This window comes from Carassius auratus, chromosome 3 (assembly GCF_003368295.1).
Source record: "Carassius auratus strain Wakin chromosome 3, ASM336829v1, whole genome shotgun sequence".
NCBI lineage: Eukaryota > Metazoa > Chordata > Actinopteri > Cypriniformes > Cyprinidae > Carassius > Carassius auratus.
Window position 1 is genome coordinate 15,903,489 of NC_039245.1, and position 16,548 is coordinate 15,920,036.

General features: G+C 41.1%; 1 protein-coding gene across 1 annotated transcript; it reads left to right on the plus strand.

Annotated features, from left to right (window-relative positions):
- Positions 1-4,503: 4,503 nt before the first annotated feature.
- LOC113054684 (envoplakin-like) lies at positions 4,504-15,643 on the plus strand. Its single transcript, XM_026220386.1, has 11 exons — positions 4,504-4,714; positions 7,941-7,999; positions 8,762-8,934; positions 9,065-9,243; positions 9,337-9,475; positions 10,666-10,859; positions 10,981-11,131; positions 11,390-11,473; positions 11,568-11,672; positions 11,757-11,849; positions 11,933-15,643. The coding sequence occupies exons 1-11, from the start codon at positions 4,674-4,676 to the stop codon at positions 15,401-15,403; spliced, it is 4,689 nt and encodes a 1,562-aa protein (XP_026076171.1). The 5' UTR covers positions 4,504-4,673; the 3' UTR covers positions 15,404-15,643.
- The last annotated feature ends 905 nt before the right edge of the window (positions 15,644-16,548 follow it).

Below are 16,548 nucleotides of genomic sequence, written 5' to 3' on the forward strand. Positions count from 1 at the left end.
ATTCAGATCGGCACTTCGGAGCCTGTTCGCGGCTCTATTGATTCAGATCGGCACTTCGGAGCCTGTTCGCGGCTCTATTGATTCAGATCGGCACTTCGGAGCCTGTTCGCGGCTCTATTGATTCAGATCGGCACTTCGGAGCATGTTCGCGACTCGGTTGATTCAGATCGGCACTTCGGAGCCTGTTCGCGACTCGGTTGATTCAGATCGGCACTTCGGAGCATGTTCGCGGCTCTATTGATTCAGATCGGCACTTCGGAGTCTTTTCGTGAATCGGTTGATTCAGATCGGCACTTCGATCGGAGCCTGTTCACGACTCTGTTGATTCAGATCGGCACTTCGGAGCCTCTTCGCGACTCAGTTGATTCAGATTGGCACTTCGGAGCCTGTTTGCGACTCGGTTGATTCAGATCGGCACTTCGGAGCCTGTTCGCGACTCGGTTGATTCAGATCGGCGCTTCGGAGCCTGTTCGCGACTCGGTTGATTCAGATCGGGACTTGAGCCTGTTCGCGACTCGGTTGATTCAGATCGGCACTTCGGAGCCTGTTCGCGACTCTGTTAATTCAGATCGGGACTTCGGAGTCTGTTCGCGACTCGGTTGTTTCAGATCGGCACTTCGGAGCATGTTTGCGACTCTGTTGATTCAGATCGGCACTTCGGAGCCTGTTCGCGGCTCTATTGATTCAGATCGGCACTTCGGAGCCTGTTCGCGGCTCTATTGATTCAGATCGGCACTTCGGAGCCTGTTCGCGGCTCTATTGATTCAGATCGGCACTTCGGAGTCTGTTCGCGACTCGGTTGTTTCAGATCGGCACTTCGGAGCATGTTTGCGACTCTGTTGATTCAGATCGGCACACTTCGGAGCCTGTTCGCGACTCTATTGATTCAGATCGGCACTTCGGAGCCTGTTCGCGACTCTGTTGATTCAGATCAGCACTTCAGAGACTGTTCGCGACTCTGTTGATTCAGATCGGGACTTCGGAGACTGTTCGCGACTCTGTTGATTCAGATCGGGACTTCGAAGCCTGTTCGTGACTCGGTTGATACAGATCGGGACTTCGGAGCCTGTTCGCGACTCTGTTGATTCAGATCAGCACTTCGGAGTCTGTTTTTATTATCGTGTGACGGTTTGTAGGTGTCCAATCTTTCGATGAGTCAGGTATGTTTTAAAATGGCTTTATACACAATGATTCTGTAGTTAGTGATGAATGTTTAAAGAAATATCTGCCTGTTCATTTAGAAAAATAAATGTATAGTTCACCCAAAATTTCACATTTGCAGATAATTGACTTTACCTTAAAGCCAGATGTACTGTATATGAGTTTGTTTCTTCATGGAAAAAGATTTGCAGAAATGTAGCGTTACATCACTTGTTCACCAATGGGTGCACAGCAGTGAATGGGTGCCGTCAGAATGAGAGTCCAAACAGCTGATAAAAACATCTCAATAATCCTCAAGTAATCCACACCACTCATGTCCATCAGATCGGGACTTGAGCCTGTTCGCGACTCGGTTGATTCAGATCGGCACTTCGGAGCCTGTTCGCGACTCTGTTAATTCAGATCGGGACTTCGGAGTCTGTTCGCGACTCGGTTGTTTCAGATCGGCACTTCGGAGCATGTTTGCGACTCTGTTGATTCAGATCGGCACTTCGGAGCCTGTTCGCGGCTCTATTGATTCAGATCGGCACTTCGGAGCCTGTTCGCGGCTCTATTGATTCAGATCGGCACTTCGGAGCCTGTTCGCAGCTCTATTGATTCAGATCGGCACTTCGGAGCATGTTCGCGACTCGGTTGATTCAGATCGGCACTTCGGAGCCTGTTCGCGACTCGGTTGATTCAGATCGGCACTTCGGAGCATGTTTGCGACTCTGTTGATTCAGATCGGCACACTTCGGAGCCTGTTCGTGACTCGGTTGATTCAGATCGGCACTTCGGAGCCTGTTCGCGGCTCTATTGATTCAGATCGGCACTTCGGAGCCTGTTCGCGGCTCTATTGATTCAGATCGGCACTTCGGAGCCTGTTCGCGACTCGGTTGATTCAGATCGGCACTTCGGAGCCTGTTCGCGACTCGGTTGTTTCAGATCGGCACTTCGGAGCATGTTTGCGACTCTGTTGATTCAGATCGGCACTTCGGAGCCTGTTCGCGGCTCTATTGATTCAGATCGGCACTTCGGAGCCTGTTCGCGGCTCTATTGATTCAGATCGGCACTTCGGAGCCTGTTCGCGGCTCTATTGATTCAGATCGGCACTTCGGAGTCTGTTCGCGACTCGGTTGTTTCAGATCGGCACTTCGGAGCATGTTTGCGACTCTGTTGATTCAGATCGGCACACTTCGGAGCCTGTTCGCGACTCTATTGATTCAGATCGGCACTTCGGAGCCTGTTCGTGACTCTGTTGATTCAGATCAGCACTTCAGAGACTGTTCGCGACTCTGTTGATTCAGATCGGGACTTCGGAGACTGTTCGCGACTCTGTTGATTCAGATCGGGACTTCGAAGCCTGTTCGTGACTCGGTTGATACAGATCGGGACTTCGGAGCCTGTTCGCGACTCTGTTGATTCAGATCAGCACTTCGGAGTCTGTTTTTATTATTGTGTGACGGTTTGTAGGTGTCCAATCTTTCGATGAGTCAGGTATGTTTTAAAATGGCTTTATACACAATGATTCTGTAGTTAGTAATGAATGTTTAAAGAAATATCTGCCTGTTCATTTAGAAAAATAAATGTATAGTTCACCCAAAATTTCACATTTGCAGATAATTGACTTTACCTTAAAGCCAGATGTACTGTATATGAGTTTGTTTCTTCATGGAAAAAGATTTGCAGAAATGTAGCGTTACATCACTTGTTCACCAATGGGTGCACAGCAGTGAATGGGTGCCGTCAGAATGAGAGTCCAAACAGCTGATAAAAACATCTCAATAATCCTCAAGTAATCCACACCACTCATGTCCATCAGTAATGTCTTGTGAAGTGAAAAGCTGTGTTTATTAGAAACAAATCCACCATTAAGATGTTTCATACCATTGCTTCTGACTAAATAACACTTCCTTCAGTGAAAAAGTCAATCTCCTTTTGTCTCTTACATCAACATCCACCAACATAATTGTGTAGAGCTAATTAGGACTGTTTTAAATCGTAAACGGTGCTTGATCTGTGCAGATTTCTCTCCTGATTCAGACCAGATGACTTTTTATTGGAGGAAGCAATATTACAGTTAGAAGACTCGTGTTTTAACAATGGATTAAAGTTAAACATCTTAATGATGGATTTGTTTCCTACAAACACACAGCTTTTAGCTTCTCAAGACATTAACTGATGGACTATTGTGATGTTTTTATCAGCTGTCTGGACTCATTCTGAATGGCACCCCTTCACTGCAGAGGATCCACTGGTGAACAAAATAGTTAACTATGACACTAAACGCTCATTTGAGACGCCCTGCGGCCTAAACACACTCTAGAGAAGAGCACTAATGCTGGGAACCTCACGCTAACACGCCGATGCATGCGTGACGGAGCATGTTTAGATTTAATTTGTGCTTCCGGTGTTTCGTCTGCCTGTGGGACGCCAGTACATGTCAGGGTCAGAGGTCACGGGGCACTGAGTTACTGTCCCTGATTGGCTTAATTACATACTGTAAGTTTGTCGTTTGTGGGTGGCTCAATGCCTCGTCTTTTGAGTTATGATGATAAATGAGCAGTGACAGAGAGCGAGAGTTTCTAAAGTTGATCTGACTGGATAGACCGCATTCCCGCTCCACCACACACCAAACACTCATGCATTTCCACACCTGTTATCAGGTGTAAGAGCAGATGAATATTTCTAAACCGAGACACTGCAGGAGTGTTGTTGAATCTAATGGTGTTTTTGGTTCATTTTAGAGGCTGTATGAAGTCAAGATCACACAAACAAATACAATACTTACTGACTGTCTTCATCTTTAATGTTAGATCTGTTTTTTAGCATTTTATGATACAATAATTCTCATTTTTGTACATTTTACATTGACATTTATGCATCTGGTAGACGTTTTTTCCCCAAAGAGACTAAATTTAAAGGTAGTGTAAGATTTGTAATGCTTTTGAACAAAGTCTGTTCTGCTCACTAAGGCTGCATTTATTTGAGATCCTGAAATGTTTTTGCCGTTTCAATTAGTTTATTGCTGTGACCAAAGCTGAATTTGTCAGTGTCACACGGTCCTTCAAAACTCATTATAAATGTGCTTGTTTGCTGCTTAAGAAACAATTCTGATGCTGAAAACGGTTGTTGTTTTGTAGAAACTGCAATATATCTCGTTCTTCAGGATTCTTTGCTGTTAAAAGAATAGTAATAGAAATCTTTTCTAACATTAAAAATGTCTTGACTGTCACTTTAGATCAGTTTACTGTATCCTTGCTGAATAAAAGTGTTATGTTCATTTTGAAAGGTTCATGACACATGTAATGTCTGTAGTGTCAGTGGTTCAGGTATTTCCAGAGGACAGTGAGCGTGCAGAAGAGGAAGAGTTCGCCGGAGGGATTCAGAGGGCAGGAACAGGTGCGTCCAGTCTGAATGTGACACACCTGTTTAGTGGGCGGAGCCACAGCAGGTGACAGACAGCCATAACAGAAGACAGACGGGAGCTCGACATCACTGAGCCCCACACAGACGCAGACGCAGGACCCGGGATGTTTAAGAGGAAGGAATACAGTCCCATCAAGCCCGAAAAGTGAGTTTCCATCACTTCATGTTTTATGTGAACTTATGTCTCGTTTCTGTTCGCTCTCGTATGATATTTATGCCTTTAGCAAGAGCCTTATGGCTCATTAGATCAGATCAGAGACACACACCTGAATGAATGAAGGCATTTTAGAGTAGAAATGCACCGGTGTTTATGCATTAAAACTGTGAGTCGACTGGATTTGTGTGTGATTTATCTTTATGAAAGGGGAGGCATTATCTCTCTTTCTCACACACACACACACACACACACACACACTAGCATTATCACAAAATAATGCAGGGTGGAACGATCCGTGTCTTTGGGCGATAATGAATGTGCCTGATTATTCTGCTCATTAAGCAACTAATTACCATAAAAAGGCCCCGAATATTGTAATTATTTTATTTTGTGATGAGAAAAACCAATAATGCTTGAAGACAAGATTCCATTTGTTATCATTGCATTAGTTAACATGACCCGACAATGACAAACAGCATTTATTAATCAGTTAATAGTTGTTTCTGTGTTTACTACTACATTGAAAGTTGTGTCTGTTAGTTGTATTTAATGTACCTCAGAGTTAACAATTGCATTTTTAACTAACATTAAAAAAATTGATGAGGAGCTGAGTTTGACACCCTGTTGTAAAGTCTTCCTGAAACCTCATTGCACATGAATATTTGATGGCGTCAGCCAATCAGAGTGCAGGATTCAGTGTGACACATGCGGCTCATGAGGGGAACTGGTTATGACAGTGAGTCAGTGGTTAACAGTTTAGTGCTGTGTGCTGTGGGACGTCTAAACTACAGCGTCTTCTGAGGAAACAAGTTCATTTATCACATTCAAAGCACAGAAACACAGTGAACGACAGAGAGACGACAGATGAGTGATCAGACACTGACAGCAGCAGCAGATGGCCTCGGGTGGAATTATTACACATGCATGCAGGCTTTATGATGCTATTAATTATGCATTAGGTCATTTAAAAATGGTGGCACATCTTCTTTTTTTTTAATGAAATTTTATTATTGAATAATTATTGAGACAATTTTTTAAGTCTTAGCCTGCTAAATAAAGCATGTTCATGTTTAGTCTGATGGCATCTCTTGGCATCTTTAGACATATTCAAGGAATTTCAGAAATGTTGAACAGAAAAATGATTATGTGAAAGTGAAATTTTTATGTAATTATTGTTATTTTTTAATTATTATTTAGATTAAAAAAAAAATTCATATTGTATTTTTTATATATCATAAAATATATTTATAATTATATACACAATTAGCAATTTAGCAAACTGCCAAAATGAAAATACAGACATCAATACAGAAAATCATATACTTTTAAGTCCTGTGAGTTCCTGCATTAGAAACAAAAGGATTTGTTTTATTTTATTTTTATTATTTCATTTAGTTTATTTTATACATTCTATTTTTTGTTTTATTTTTTCATTTTATTTGACCAGTTATACTTTACATTTTATTATATTTATTATTTTTTACATTCCTTTTATTTTGTTTTATTTTTTAATGTTATATTTTCTATATGTTTCATTTTAGTATTTTTATTTTGTTTTGTAAATGATATTTGACCTTTTCTGTCATTGCTTCGGAGAGGTCCCAGAACAGAAAGCTGTATAGTGCTCTCTGACACTGACGTGGATCCAGCTGATGGTGTTTGAGTGTGTTTCCTTGTGTCATACTGAGGCTCTAACTGCTGTTTGTGAAACACTATTGTGTGAGGGATTCAGGTGTGTGAGGGAGTTTTAGGAGGTGTGTGTTTAACCTAGAATTGAATTGTGTGCTAATCAGTGTGAGTTATTCATTTCCTCATGATAATGAGTCAGTGATTGTTCTAATTAACTGATGGTTAATTGTGTTTGAATGAGGAAATCTCTCTGTGTTTGAGCTCGTCCCCTGACAGAGAGAAAGAGCATTAGTTTGAGCACTGCTAGTTTCTCCTTCTGATCATTAAAACCTTTTTTAATCTCTTTTTTGTGTGTGTGTGTGTGTGTGCATTAAATATATTTATTTGTATTTGTATTTATTAATTTTTTTATTTATTTTGTTTCTTTCTTTGTGTATGTATATTCTCAAATGGTAAATATGATCATTGCATGAATTAATATTTATAAAATGTATAGCAGTTTTTTTTTTAAGTTTTGAAATAATTAAGCATTATTATTTTTAAAACATGATTATGCCTATTGCATGGATTTTAAATAATATTTTTTTTTAAAGTGCAAGTATTTCATGCAGTCTCTCAGTTCATATTTGTACTATAATATTATGTTCTTTTCAACATTTTTAACAGCTTTTAACTTTTTTAATCAAATATTTATTAATATATATTTATTTACTTGGTGATTATGCACTCGAATGGATTTTGACAAATTGATTTCTAAAAGTAAAGTAATTTTTTTAGAACATACGTGATGTTTATTATTTTTCACCATTTTTAATCACGTTTTGAGTCACTGCTGAGGTGCGCAGGCGGGAGCAGAAAGACTCTTCCCAGAAATGCATGGCCTTTAAAGAGCAGCCACACGCTTGATTATGTGTGAGACAAAGAGCCGCCCGCACGTCCAGGGTGTCACTTTACACAGCAGCAGCAGAGATTCCTGAAGAAAAGAGCAGGAATTCTGAGAGTTCCACCTCAACATTCCACAGACACGCCCACACACCTGTCAATCACTCTCTCTCTCTCTCTCTCTCTCTCTCTCTCTCTCTCTCTCTCGGTCTCGGTCTCGGTCTCGGTCTCTCTCTCTCTCTCTCGCTCTCTCTCTCTCTCTCTCTCTCTCTCTCTCTCTCTCGCTCTCTCTCTCTCTCTCTCTCTCTCTCTCGGTCTCTCTCTCAGTCTCTCTCTCTCTCTCTCTCTCTCTCTGGAAGGTGTGACCGTCAGCTCAGTAAAAGTGCAGATGAGCTGCTGACAGGGCGAGTGATTGACAGATGAAGTCTGATACGGCCGGTGGAGAAAGTAGAAACTGAAATCTAATGGCATTTCTTCTGCTGAAGATGCCAAGCCACCGATGAAAGCAGCAGTGACAGTGACTCTGACACTGTTAAACACATGTCACATGAGCTTGATGTTTGAGAGTCACTGAAGCAGGTGAAGCGTCCAGGCGTATGAAGGGGCTGCAGCTGAACGTCTGTCGTGAGAGGCAGGAAGTGTAGGTCTAGCTCTCCCAGCTGCTTCCTGTTTTAACATTGCTGTGTTCTTGTCTTGTATTCAGTCTGAGCAGAGATTTCTGTGGTGTGAAGGAGATGGAGTTCACGCAGTTCGTAAAACAAGGTCTGTTTACCATTGATATACAGTATTACCACAGGTATTTTTAAATAGGTTTTATTGTGTTGTCTGTTTCTTTTGTGAGTGTGTGTGTGTTCTGGGAGTTTTTATTTTAATTTCAATTAAAGTTTTCTAAATTTTTTGATTGTTTTGTTGTTGTTAAAGGAACAGTTCACCCAAAAAAAAAGAAAATGTGAAAATTGTTGAAAATGTACTCACCCTCAGGCTATCCAAGATTTTTTTTTGTTCATCAGATTTGGAGAAATTCAGCATTGCATCTCTTGCTCAGCAATGGATCCTCTGCGGTGAATGGGTGCCGTCAGAATGAGAGTCCAAACAGCTGAAAAAAAAAAAAAATCACAATTGCAGCTAAAACTGTAAAAAAGTATATATGTGTACTAAATGTTAGTGGATTTTGATGTGATAGACAACAGGAGAGGGACTTTTTCCAAAAGGATTGTGTTTGTATTTTAGCCAGAGACAACGGTTTAAAGTTAAAACATCTTAAAGATGGATTTTTTTTTTCTAGCAAACATTCAGCTTTTTTTCTTCACAAGGCATTAACTGATAGAGTGGAGTGGTGTGGGTTAGTTGTGGATTATTGTGATGTATTTATCATCTGTTCAGACTCTCATTCTGACGGCACCCATTCACTGCAGAGCAACCATTTCTGAACAAGTGTCTGTTCCCATGAAGAAACAAACGCCTGATGGTGAGTTATCTATCATGTTGAGTTTGAGTAGTAAATGATGTTATTTCTCCCGACAGTCGCTGTGGCCACCGTCCCTGACAGCGCGAAGGCCAGCCTCATTGACAGCCGGCTGGAACAGATCTATTTAGACCTGCTGAAGTTAGAGAAAGACATGCAGAACCAAATGAGGTCTCCGTTAGATCGCGCCGCACCCATCGGAGACCTGTCCGCCAGAACCAAAGACCACGATGTAAGAGCGGGAATCAAAACTGGAGTTTTAAATCTAAATGTGGTCTAGTTGGTCAAAGGAGAAACAAATGCTGGATAATATAGTTTGTAGGAAACATTGACTGACTCACAGTTCGCTTTGATCTCTTCAGGGTTTTGTCGCAACTCTAAGAAACCTGGAGGCCGAGAAAGCATCGGCTCAGAGGGACATGGAGCCCCTGATATCCCAGAAACCCCTGGGGCCCACCACATCCTCACTGCCTCTGAAGCTGAGCAAAGTCAACAACAAATTCGACAACATCACCACCCTCTCTGATCTCTACCACAAGAAGTAAGAAAAAACACAAAGACTGTATTATGTATTGTGGTATTTCTATGGTTTTTGGACGCATACTATTGTAAAAACTTGGGATTATTTCTTCAGGATCACGTCTTCCATGTTCCTGGAGAAACAGATCAAGAAGGTGTGCAATATGCTGACTGCGTTCGAGGATGATTTGGCTGCAGACCCTGGTGTGTTAGATGAACCCAATGCCATCCGCAATCACTCCGGACAGCTGCAGGTAGACACCACTGATCTCTAATAGAGAACTGAATGGCTCGTGACGTCATAAAAGTGAAGCCGCTGCGCCGCCATATTGGTATTCTCTAGTAGTCCCATACAGTCTATTGAAATAATGGGAAATCGTACGATTTAGATGAGAAAACATCAAGTTTCAAGTTTCCCTGTACATTCTTACAAAACAAACATCCTAAGCATGTAAACGGTTATTATGTGTCGGGAATTTCCCCTGCGTATTAAAAAGTTACATATCATATTCATCGCACTAGCGTACATAAACATCAGCTGACGAGATCCTAAAAGAAATACGCATTTCAAATGACAAAGTGTTCACGAAATCTGAATAAAGGTTATGCTTTGTATACGTTAACTCACCTTGTGCATTCACTGTTTATGTAATTAGGTTTTATTTATTTTTTCTAAAGTAGGCTAACGGCAAATGTTTCAACAAAAATGTATTTAACAGCATTCATTTTGAAGCAGTTAAAGATTTATATGTTGGTACAATTAATAATTAATTAACCATACATAGTATAACATAACGTTTTACTCCTGTTGAAAATGTAATGCTAGTAGAACTCCACAGAGTTCGCGCTATCTTGAAGAGTTTGAAATCGATAGTGCTCCATCGAGACATTAATAATAGATTGTATTATAACTTATTCAGCGAAATAATGCTGACTACGTATGCTACAGACTTCTGTTGGACATTAAGCTTTATTTCCAACCTGATGCATGGTGGTAAGCTTTGAATTTCTGATATGCTTCAAGTGGGGGGATTTTAGGTCAGTGTTTTGGCTGTAACTTAATGATGCCCTCTGCTGGTAGGGTGTATCTTTTTTATATTTATTTTAAATTTTAATAATATTTAATAATATTACTGTTTTAACTATGCTTTGATCGAATAAATCCATCCTCGTTTAGCAGAAGATACTTTTTTCAAAAACATTAAACATAATCTTACGGATCCCAAACTTTTGAATGGTATTGTATTATGGATTATACTCAAAGTCTTCTAAAGCCTTATCAAAGAAAAACACCAATTTACCAGTTCAAGTCATTTTTATCTAAATATCTTTCTTTTTAGATTCAGTGCTGAAATTAAAGCAGGAATGGTTTGGATATGGTACAACTTCCCATTCAAAACATTGTATTGATTTGTCTGTATGTCTAAAATTGTTTTCTCTTCAGACAATGAGTAAAGAGGTTATATCCAAGAAAGATGACATTCAGCAGTTGAACCGTGAGTTGGCTGTCACAGAGCAGGCATGCAGCTCTCTGCAGAAGATCTTCCAGGAGTATTGCCCTGACATCACCCACCAAGAGAACGAGGTCAGGAATTTGAGGAATCGCTACTCCAACATCAACAGCCAGCTGCAGCAAAGGTGAGATGTCAAAAAAGGCATCTTCTTTTTTTGTGCTGACGTCTTTTTTGTTTATTGAGGCAAGTCTGCTTTTTGTACAGTGCTATAGTCTTTTAAAACTCTATGCGTAAACTTTTCACAGGACAACTCTGTTGCAAGAGGCCATGAATAAAAATACAGAATTTAACCGTGCCATCCAGTCGCTCACTGCTTTCCTCATCAATATGCCCAACAACGAAGTTTGGCCAGGTGAAAGTGTGTCGCAAATCTATGCCAAGCAGCACTCTCAGTTGGTCAGTATTAAGTTTTATTGGCATTCATTAATTTGATTATTTTAAAAAATGTTTATCATTATTAATATTATCAGATATATTTATTGTAAATATGTATTAATTCTTAAAGAAGAAATAATTCTTAGGACTAATGCCATTAGTATATTTATTGCTTATTTTTTTGCAATTCCGTTTAGTACCACAAGTGGCATAATTATATCATATCTCAGATATGTTGGATTATACTGTAATATCATGTATAAATAAATTTGGTTGCAGAGGGCAGTTGAAGACATCAAGAGAAAGCAGGATGATGTAAACCGGGTGGTGAAAATTTCACGTGAACTTCAGGGCGTTCTTAACGTACGATGGCCATTTGAACATGATCATACTACTGCACATTTCGCATGTCAGTTCTAACTTGAATGTAAATGATTGCTTGCTTCTGTGTCTTCAGGAGTATGAATTGAATTCTAACAAATACCGCAGTGCAATGGGAAAACCAGAAATAAACACAAAAAGACTTGATTACATCACCCTGGCTGAAGCTGTGCAGAGGAAGGTAGGTTGCTTTACCATAATGACCATAATAATGAATTTTTTGTTTATGTACATTTCCAAATATCTGTACAATTTGTTACTTTAGGAAAGGGATGTTGTGAACCTTTACTCTGAAGTATCAGCACAGAATAATCAACTGCTGAATCAAGTGATATTGGCCAAGGACCTCATCAGCAAGGTACTGTAATGTTGTTGAAGGATATAAAGCTACCATGAACTTCTTAACTTAACATAAACCAATCTTTTTTTTTCCATGAATAGAATGATGAAATTGTGAGCCATGTAGTGGTAAGGCAGCAACTTCAGATTCAAAGTCAGCAGAGGGACTTGGACGAAGTTGACGGTCTGAAGCGAGAACTGCATGAAGAAATATCTCGCCGTGCTCATGCCGAGAATGATTTAACGACCTACAGGAAACGTATGATGTCCCTGAAGAGTCGGAGAGGTGTTGAGCGTGTGGAAGAAAAGGAAACTGTTCATTACTACCGTGATCAGAAGCTGGAGGCCAACTTGGAAGCGCTTAAGAGGAGGGTAACGGAAGAGATAAATAAACGATCCGAATTGCACACCGAAATTGAGATTGTCAACAAAAAAATTGTCAGTTGTGAACGTGAAATTGTCGAAGTGAAGCCCAAGCTGGTGACAAAGGTGCTTACTGAAATTGAGCGTGATCCCAAATTGGATGTTGAAGCCAAGAGGATCAGGGAGCTCATGCTCAAGCTAAGGGAGGAAATTCGAGTGCACGAGAGTGAAACGGTACATATGAGAACGGAAGTTACTGTCCTGGAGAGCAAGAGGCCTGTGATAAAAGAGAAATTGGTTTTGAAAGAGGTTGTGAAACTAGAAAAAGACCCTGAAATGCTGAAAGCTGTGTTAAACTTGAAGAGCGAGATCTCTAATGAAGGTGTCAGATGCCAGAACCTGAACGATCAGATATTCCAGATTAGGAGTCAGATCAATAATCTGGAGAGGATTATTCCAACTATACAACCGAAAACTATCATCAAGGAGGTGAAAAGGGTGGAGCAGGATGCTGAACTCCTACAAGAGTCCAAGACCCTCCGTGTACACCTGGAAGAACTGGTCCGTGAATACAATATTATGATGAAAGAGTTCTCCAGTCTTCAGCTCCGCTACAGCCAAGTGGAGACCATCAAACAAAAGATAGAGTTTAATGAGATCATCCATGAGATCTACAGGATTGACCCTGAGACAGAGGTGGAACTGAGACGGCTGAGAAACGAGCTTCTTGAAATAAGCAGACGTCGTACTAGCATTGAGAATGAGATCAATGTGATCATGGTGGATCTGAAGACTCTGCGCTCCGAGAAGCCAAAGGTTGAACTGAAGGAAGTGACTCGAGAGTTGGTGAAAGAAGAGAGGAGTCCTGAAATTGTCAAAGAAATTAAGAGGTTGAATGAGCAGCTCACCATTTTGAGAACCAATTTTGACTCCACTATGAATCGGGTGATTCGTCTACGCAAGGACAGGGATGAGTGGAAGTCTGAAAGATCAAAGGTGGAGACCAAAGTGGTGACCAAAGAATTGATAAGGTATGAAAATGACCCTCTTCTGGAGAAGGAAGCTGAACATCTCAGGAGGGAAGTACGAGAGGAAATTCAACGTCGCCGAACGGTTGAGGAGAATGTGTTTGACCTTAAAAACAAGTACATTGTGCTGGAGAGACAGAAACCAGAAGAAAGGGTTGTGGTCCAAGAAATTGTGCGCCTCCAGACAGATCCCAGTCAGATTCTGGCCCACCAGAGGTTAGTCAAGACTTTGGAGGAGACCATAAAGGGTCGTAGGCAGCTAGAACTGGAGGTGCAGCAGATGAGATCTCTAGTCCTGGAGCTGGAGAAAAAGCTGGAGCTTGTGGATCGGCAGAAGAAGATCCAGGTAGAGACAGAGCTGAGACAAATCAAGGCTAGAATCTATGAACTTGAAACTTGTCCAACACCTGTTGAGGAAAAGATTGTTATAGAGGAGGTTTTGAAAGTTGAGAGAGACCCTACAGTTGACAAACTAATCACTGACCTTCGCGTTACCCTGGAAAATGAAAGTTCCAGCTTTTCCCGTCTGGAGAGAGAGATTCGAAACCTCAAAATCAGGATAGAGTCTCTGACCAAAGAGAAATCTGTGGAGAAGGTCATCCATAAAGAGGTTATTAGGGTTGAGAAGGACCAAACGGTGGAGGCAGAAAGAGAAAACCTTAGAGCCCAACTCACCCAGTTGAAGAATGCAAGAGCCCTCAAAGATGAAGAACTTCTGCGACTCAACAACAAAATAACTCGAATTCAGACAACCAGAACAAATTTCTCTCAAGAAGAGACCACCTTGATTGTGTACAGGGATAGAATCAAGAAAGAGATGAATGAACTTCTCCAGGAGTTGAGAAGACTAGAGTCCCAAAAACAGGAGATCACCATAACTTTCCAACATCAATCCAAGCTCTTGAGTGAGAGGAACCAAGTCAGCAGGCAAAACAGCATCAAGCTGGAGTCTGAAGTCCAGCGCCTGGAGAGAGAAATCCTGGAAGTGAAAGAGTTTATCAACCGACTGGAAATTACTATCATGGAGCTCCAGAAACAAATAAAGGAGACGCACCACACAGAGACAAACACCAGAGAGACCAACGTCTCCACCAAAGTCACAATTCTGGACCCAGAGACTGGCAAAGACATGTCAGCCTATGATGCCTATGTTGAAGGTCTGATTGATCGCAATCAGTACATCCACTTCCAAGAGCTTGAGTGTAGTTGGGAGGAAATCACAACCACTGGTCCTGAAGGTGAGACCACGCTTCTGCAGGATCGTAAAAGTGGAAAGCAGTACTCCATCGAGACAGCCCTGAAAAATGGCAGACTGACCAAGAATGAGCTTCAGCGCTACAGAGAGGGCAAAATGTCCATTTCAGAGTTTGCTCTTCTGGTTGCAGGGGAGAAGAAATCAACATCCCTCCCTCCTCTAAGTGCAACTCAAACAACAACTGTTCAGACACACGCCCCAACAAGCCAGAGCTACAACTCCTCTTCACTGACACGTCGCCTGTCCTACTCCAGCAATAGCAACTTAAACTCACTGTTGATCACCAGTGGAGATGAGCTTTTCCCAATTTCAGGCATCTTAGATGTCACCACAGACAGTCGCATGTCTGTACGAAGTGCACTTACACGCAAACTGATTGATCAAGACACAGCAATGAGGCTTCTGGAAGCTCAGGCTGCCACTGGAGGTATTGTGGACCTGAACAAGAAAGACAAACTCTCCATTCACAAGGCAGCAGAGTGTGGATTGATTGAGTCAAGCCATCTTCACAAACTCCTCAGTGCCCAGAAGGCCTTTACTGGCTTTGAAGACCCTGTGTCCAAAGAGCGAATGTCAGTGGGAGAAGCTGCCCGAAGGGGAATGATTCCCAACGACAGTGCCATGTGGTTCATGGAGGCGCAGATGCTGACTGGCGGACTGGTAGACCCGAAACGAGCAGGACGTATTGACTTACAAAATGCTGTTAACACAAAACTGATCGATGCATCTATGGCCAAGCAACTTCAGGATGATTCGACCTTCGTGAAGAATGTGTTTGACCCCACCAAGAAGGAAAAGATCACATATAAGGAGGCCATGGCTCGATGCAGGAAGGACTACACCACAGGGCTGCTCCTGCTCCCTGCTGCCTCAACCGACACCGTTGATGCTCCATCCTATTCCAGCTACAATTTCTCCAAAAGATAAAGATCACCCAAAGAGTGATGACAGATATAAGTGCTGCATAGCAAGGGGCTTTTAATTCTAGGGCTTTTTTCATAACCATATATAAAATAAATATTATCTGGTGCCTCTCATACTGAGGAGTTTATCTTTTCCTTTCTTTGTTTTTAACATGCAGTTACTCATTATTTTCTGGTTCGTCTTGATGAATGGGCTGAATTGCTTTTTGAAATTAATATATAATAAAATATCCTACTTCACGTATACCTAAAGTGACTGTGTATGTTTTAATTTTCCAGCTAGGAAAAGTGACTATCTACAGCAAATTCAATCTCTGTTGAAAACGCTCAACACCAGGGTTTCCCAAATGTCCCCTGGAGGTTTGAAAGGGAACTGCAGGTGATTTGAGAGTCAGCAAAATTAATCATAAAAATCAGTTTAAAAAAATAATATTAAAATCACAATACACTTGCAAAAAAGTTGAAATAGTTAAATGTTTCCCTGCATATCGTGTGACTCCATTAACTTCAAGTAAATATTTTAACTGAGAGGGGTTCGGCTGACAAAAAGTTTGGGAATCACATCAGTTTCATCAGTTTTGCTCCATAATATAAGGTTTCCCTCATAATAAAGGGGAAGTCATGGCCTATTGGTCAGAGATTCAGATTCGTTATCCAAAAACTGTGAGTTTGAGTCTTCGGCAGGCAGGAGTTGTAGGGGAGTGAATGTACAGTGTTCTCTCTCCACCTTCAATACCACGACTGAGGTGCCCCTTGAGCGAGGCACTTAACCCCCAACTGCTCCCTGGGTGCTGCAGCATAAATGGCTGCCCACTGCTCCGGATGTGTGTGTGTGTGTGTTCACTGCTGTGTGTGTGCACTTTGGATGGGTTAAATGCAGAGCATGAATTCTGAGTATGGGTGACCATACTTGGCTGTATGTGACGTCACTTTCATAAACATTAAACATTTTTAATCAAGAAAATGCTAAGAAGCATACCTTTTAATTCCACTCTAATAGTAGTAATATTACTTCAGTATTTGAACTGATTCACATATGTGATCTTAACAAAAACAACATATATACAAAAAAACTTTTGTTTACCATCTGCAATTTTATTTTAAACATTTTCATATAAATGTATGACTGAAAAAATATAGAACATATTT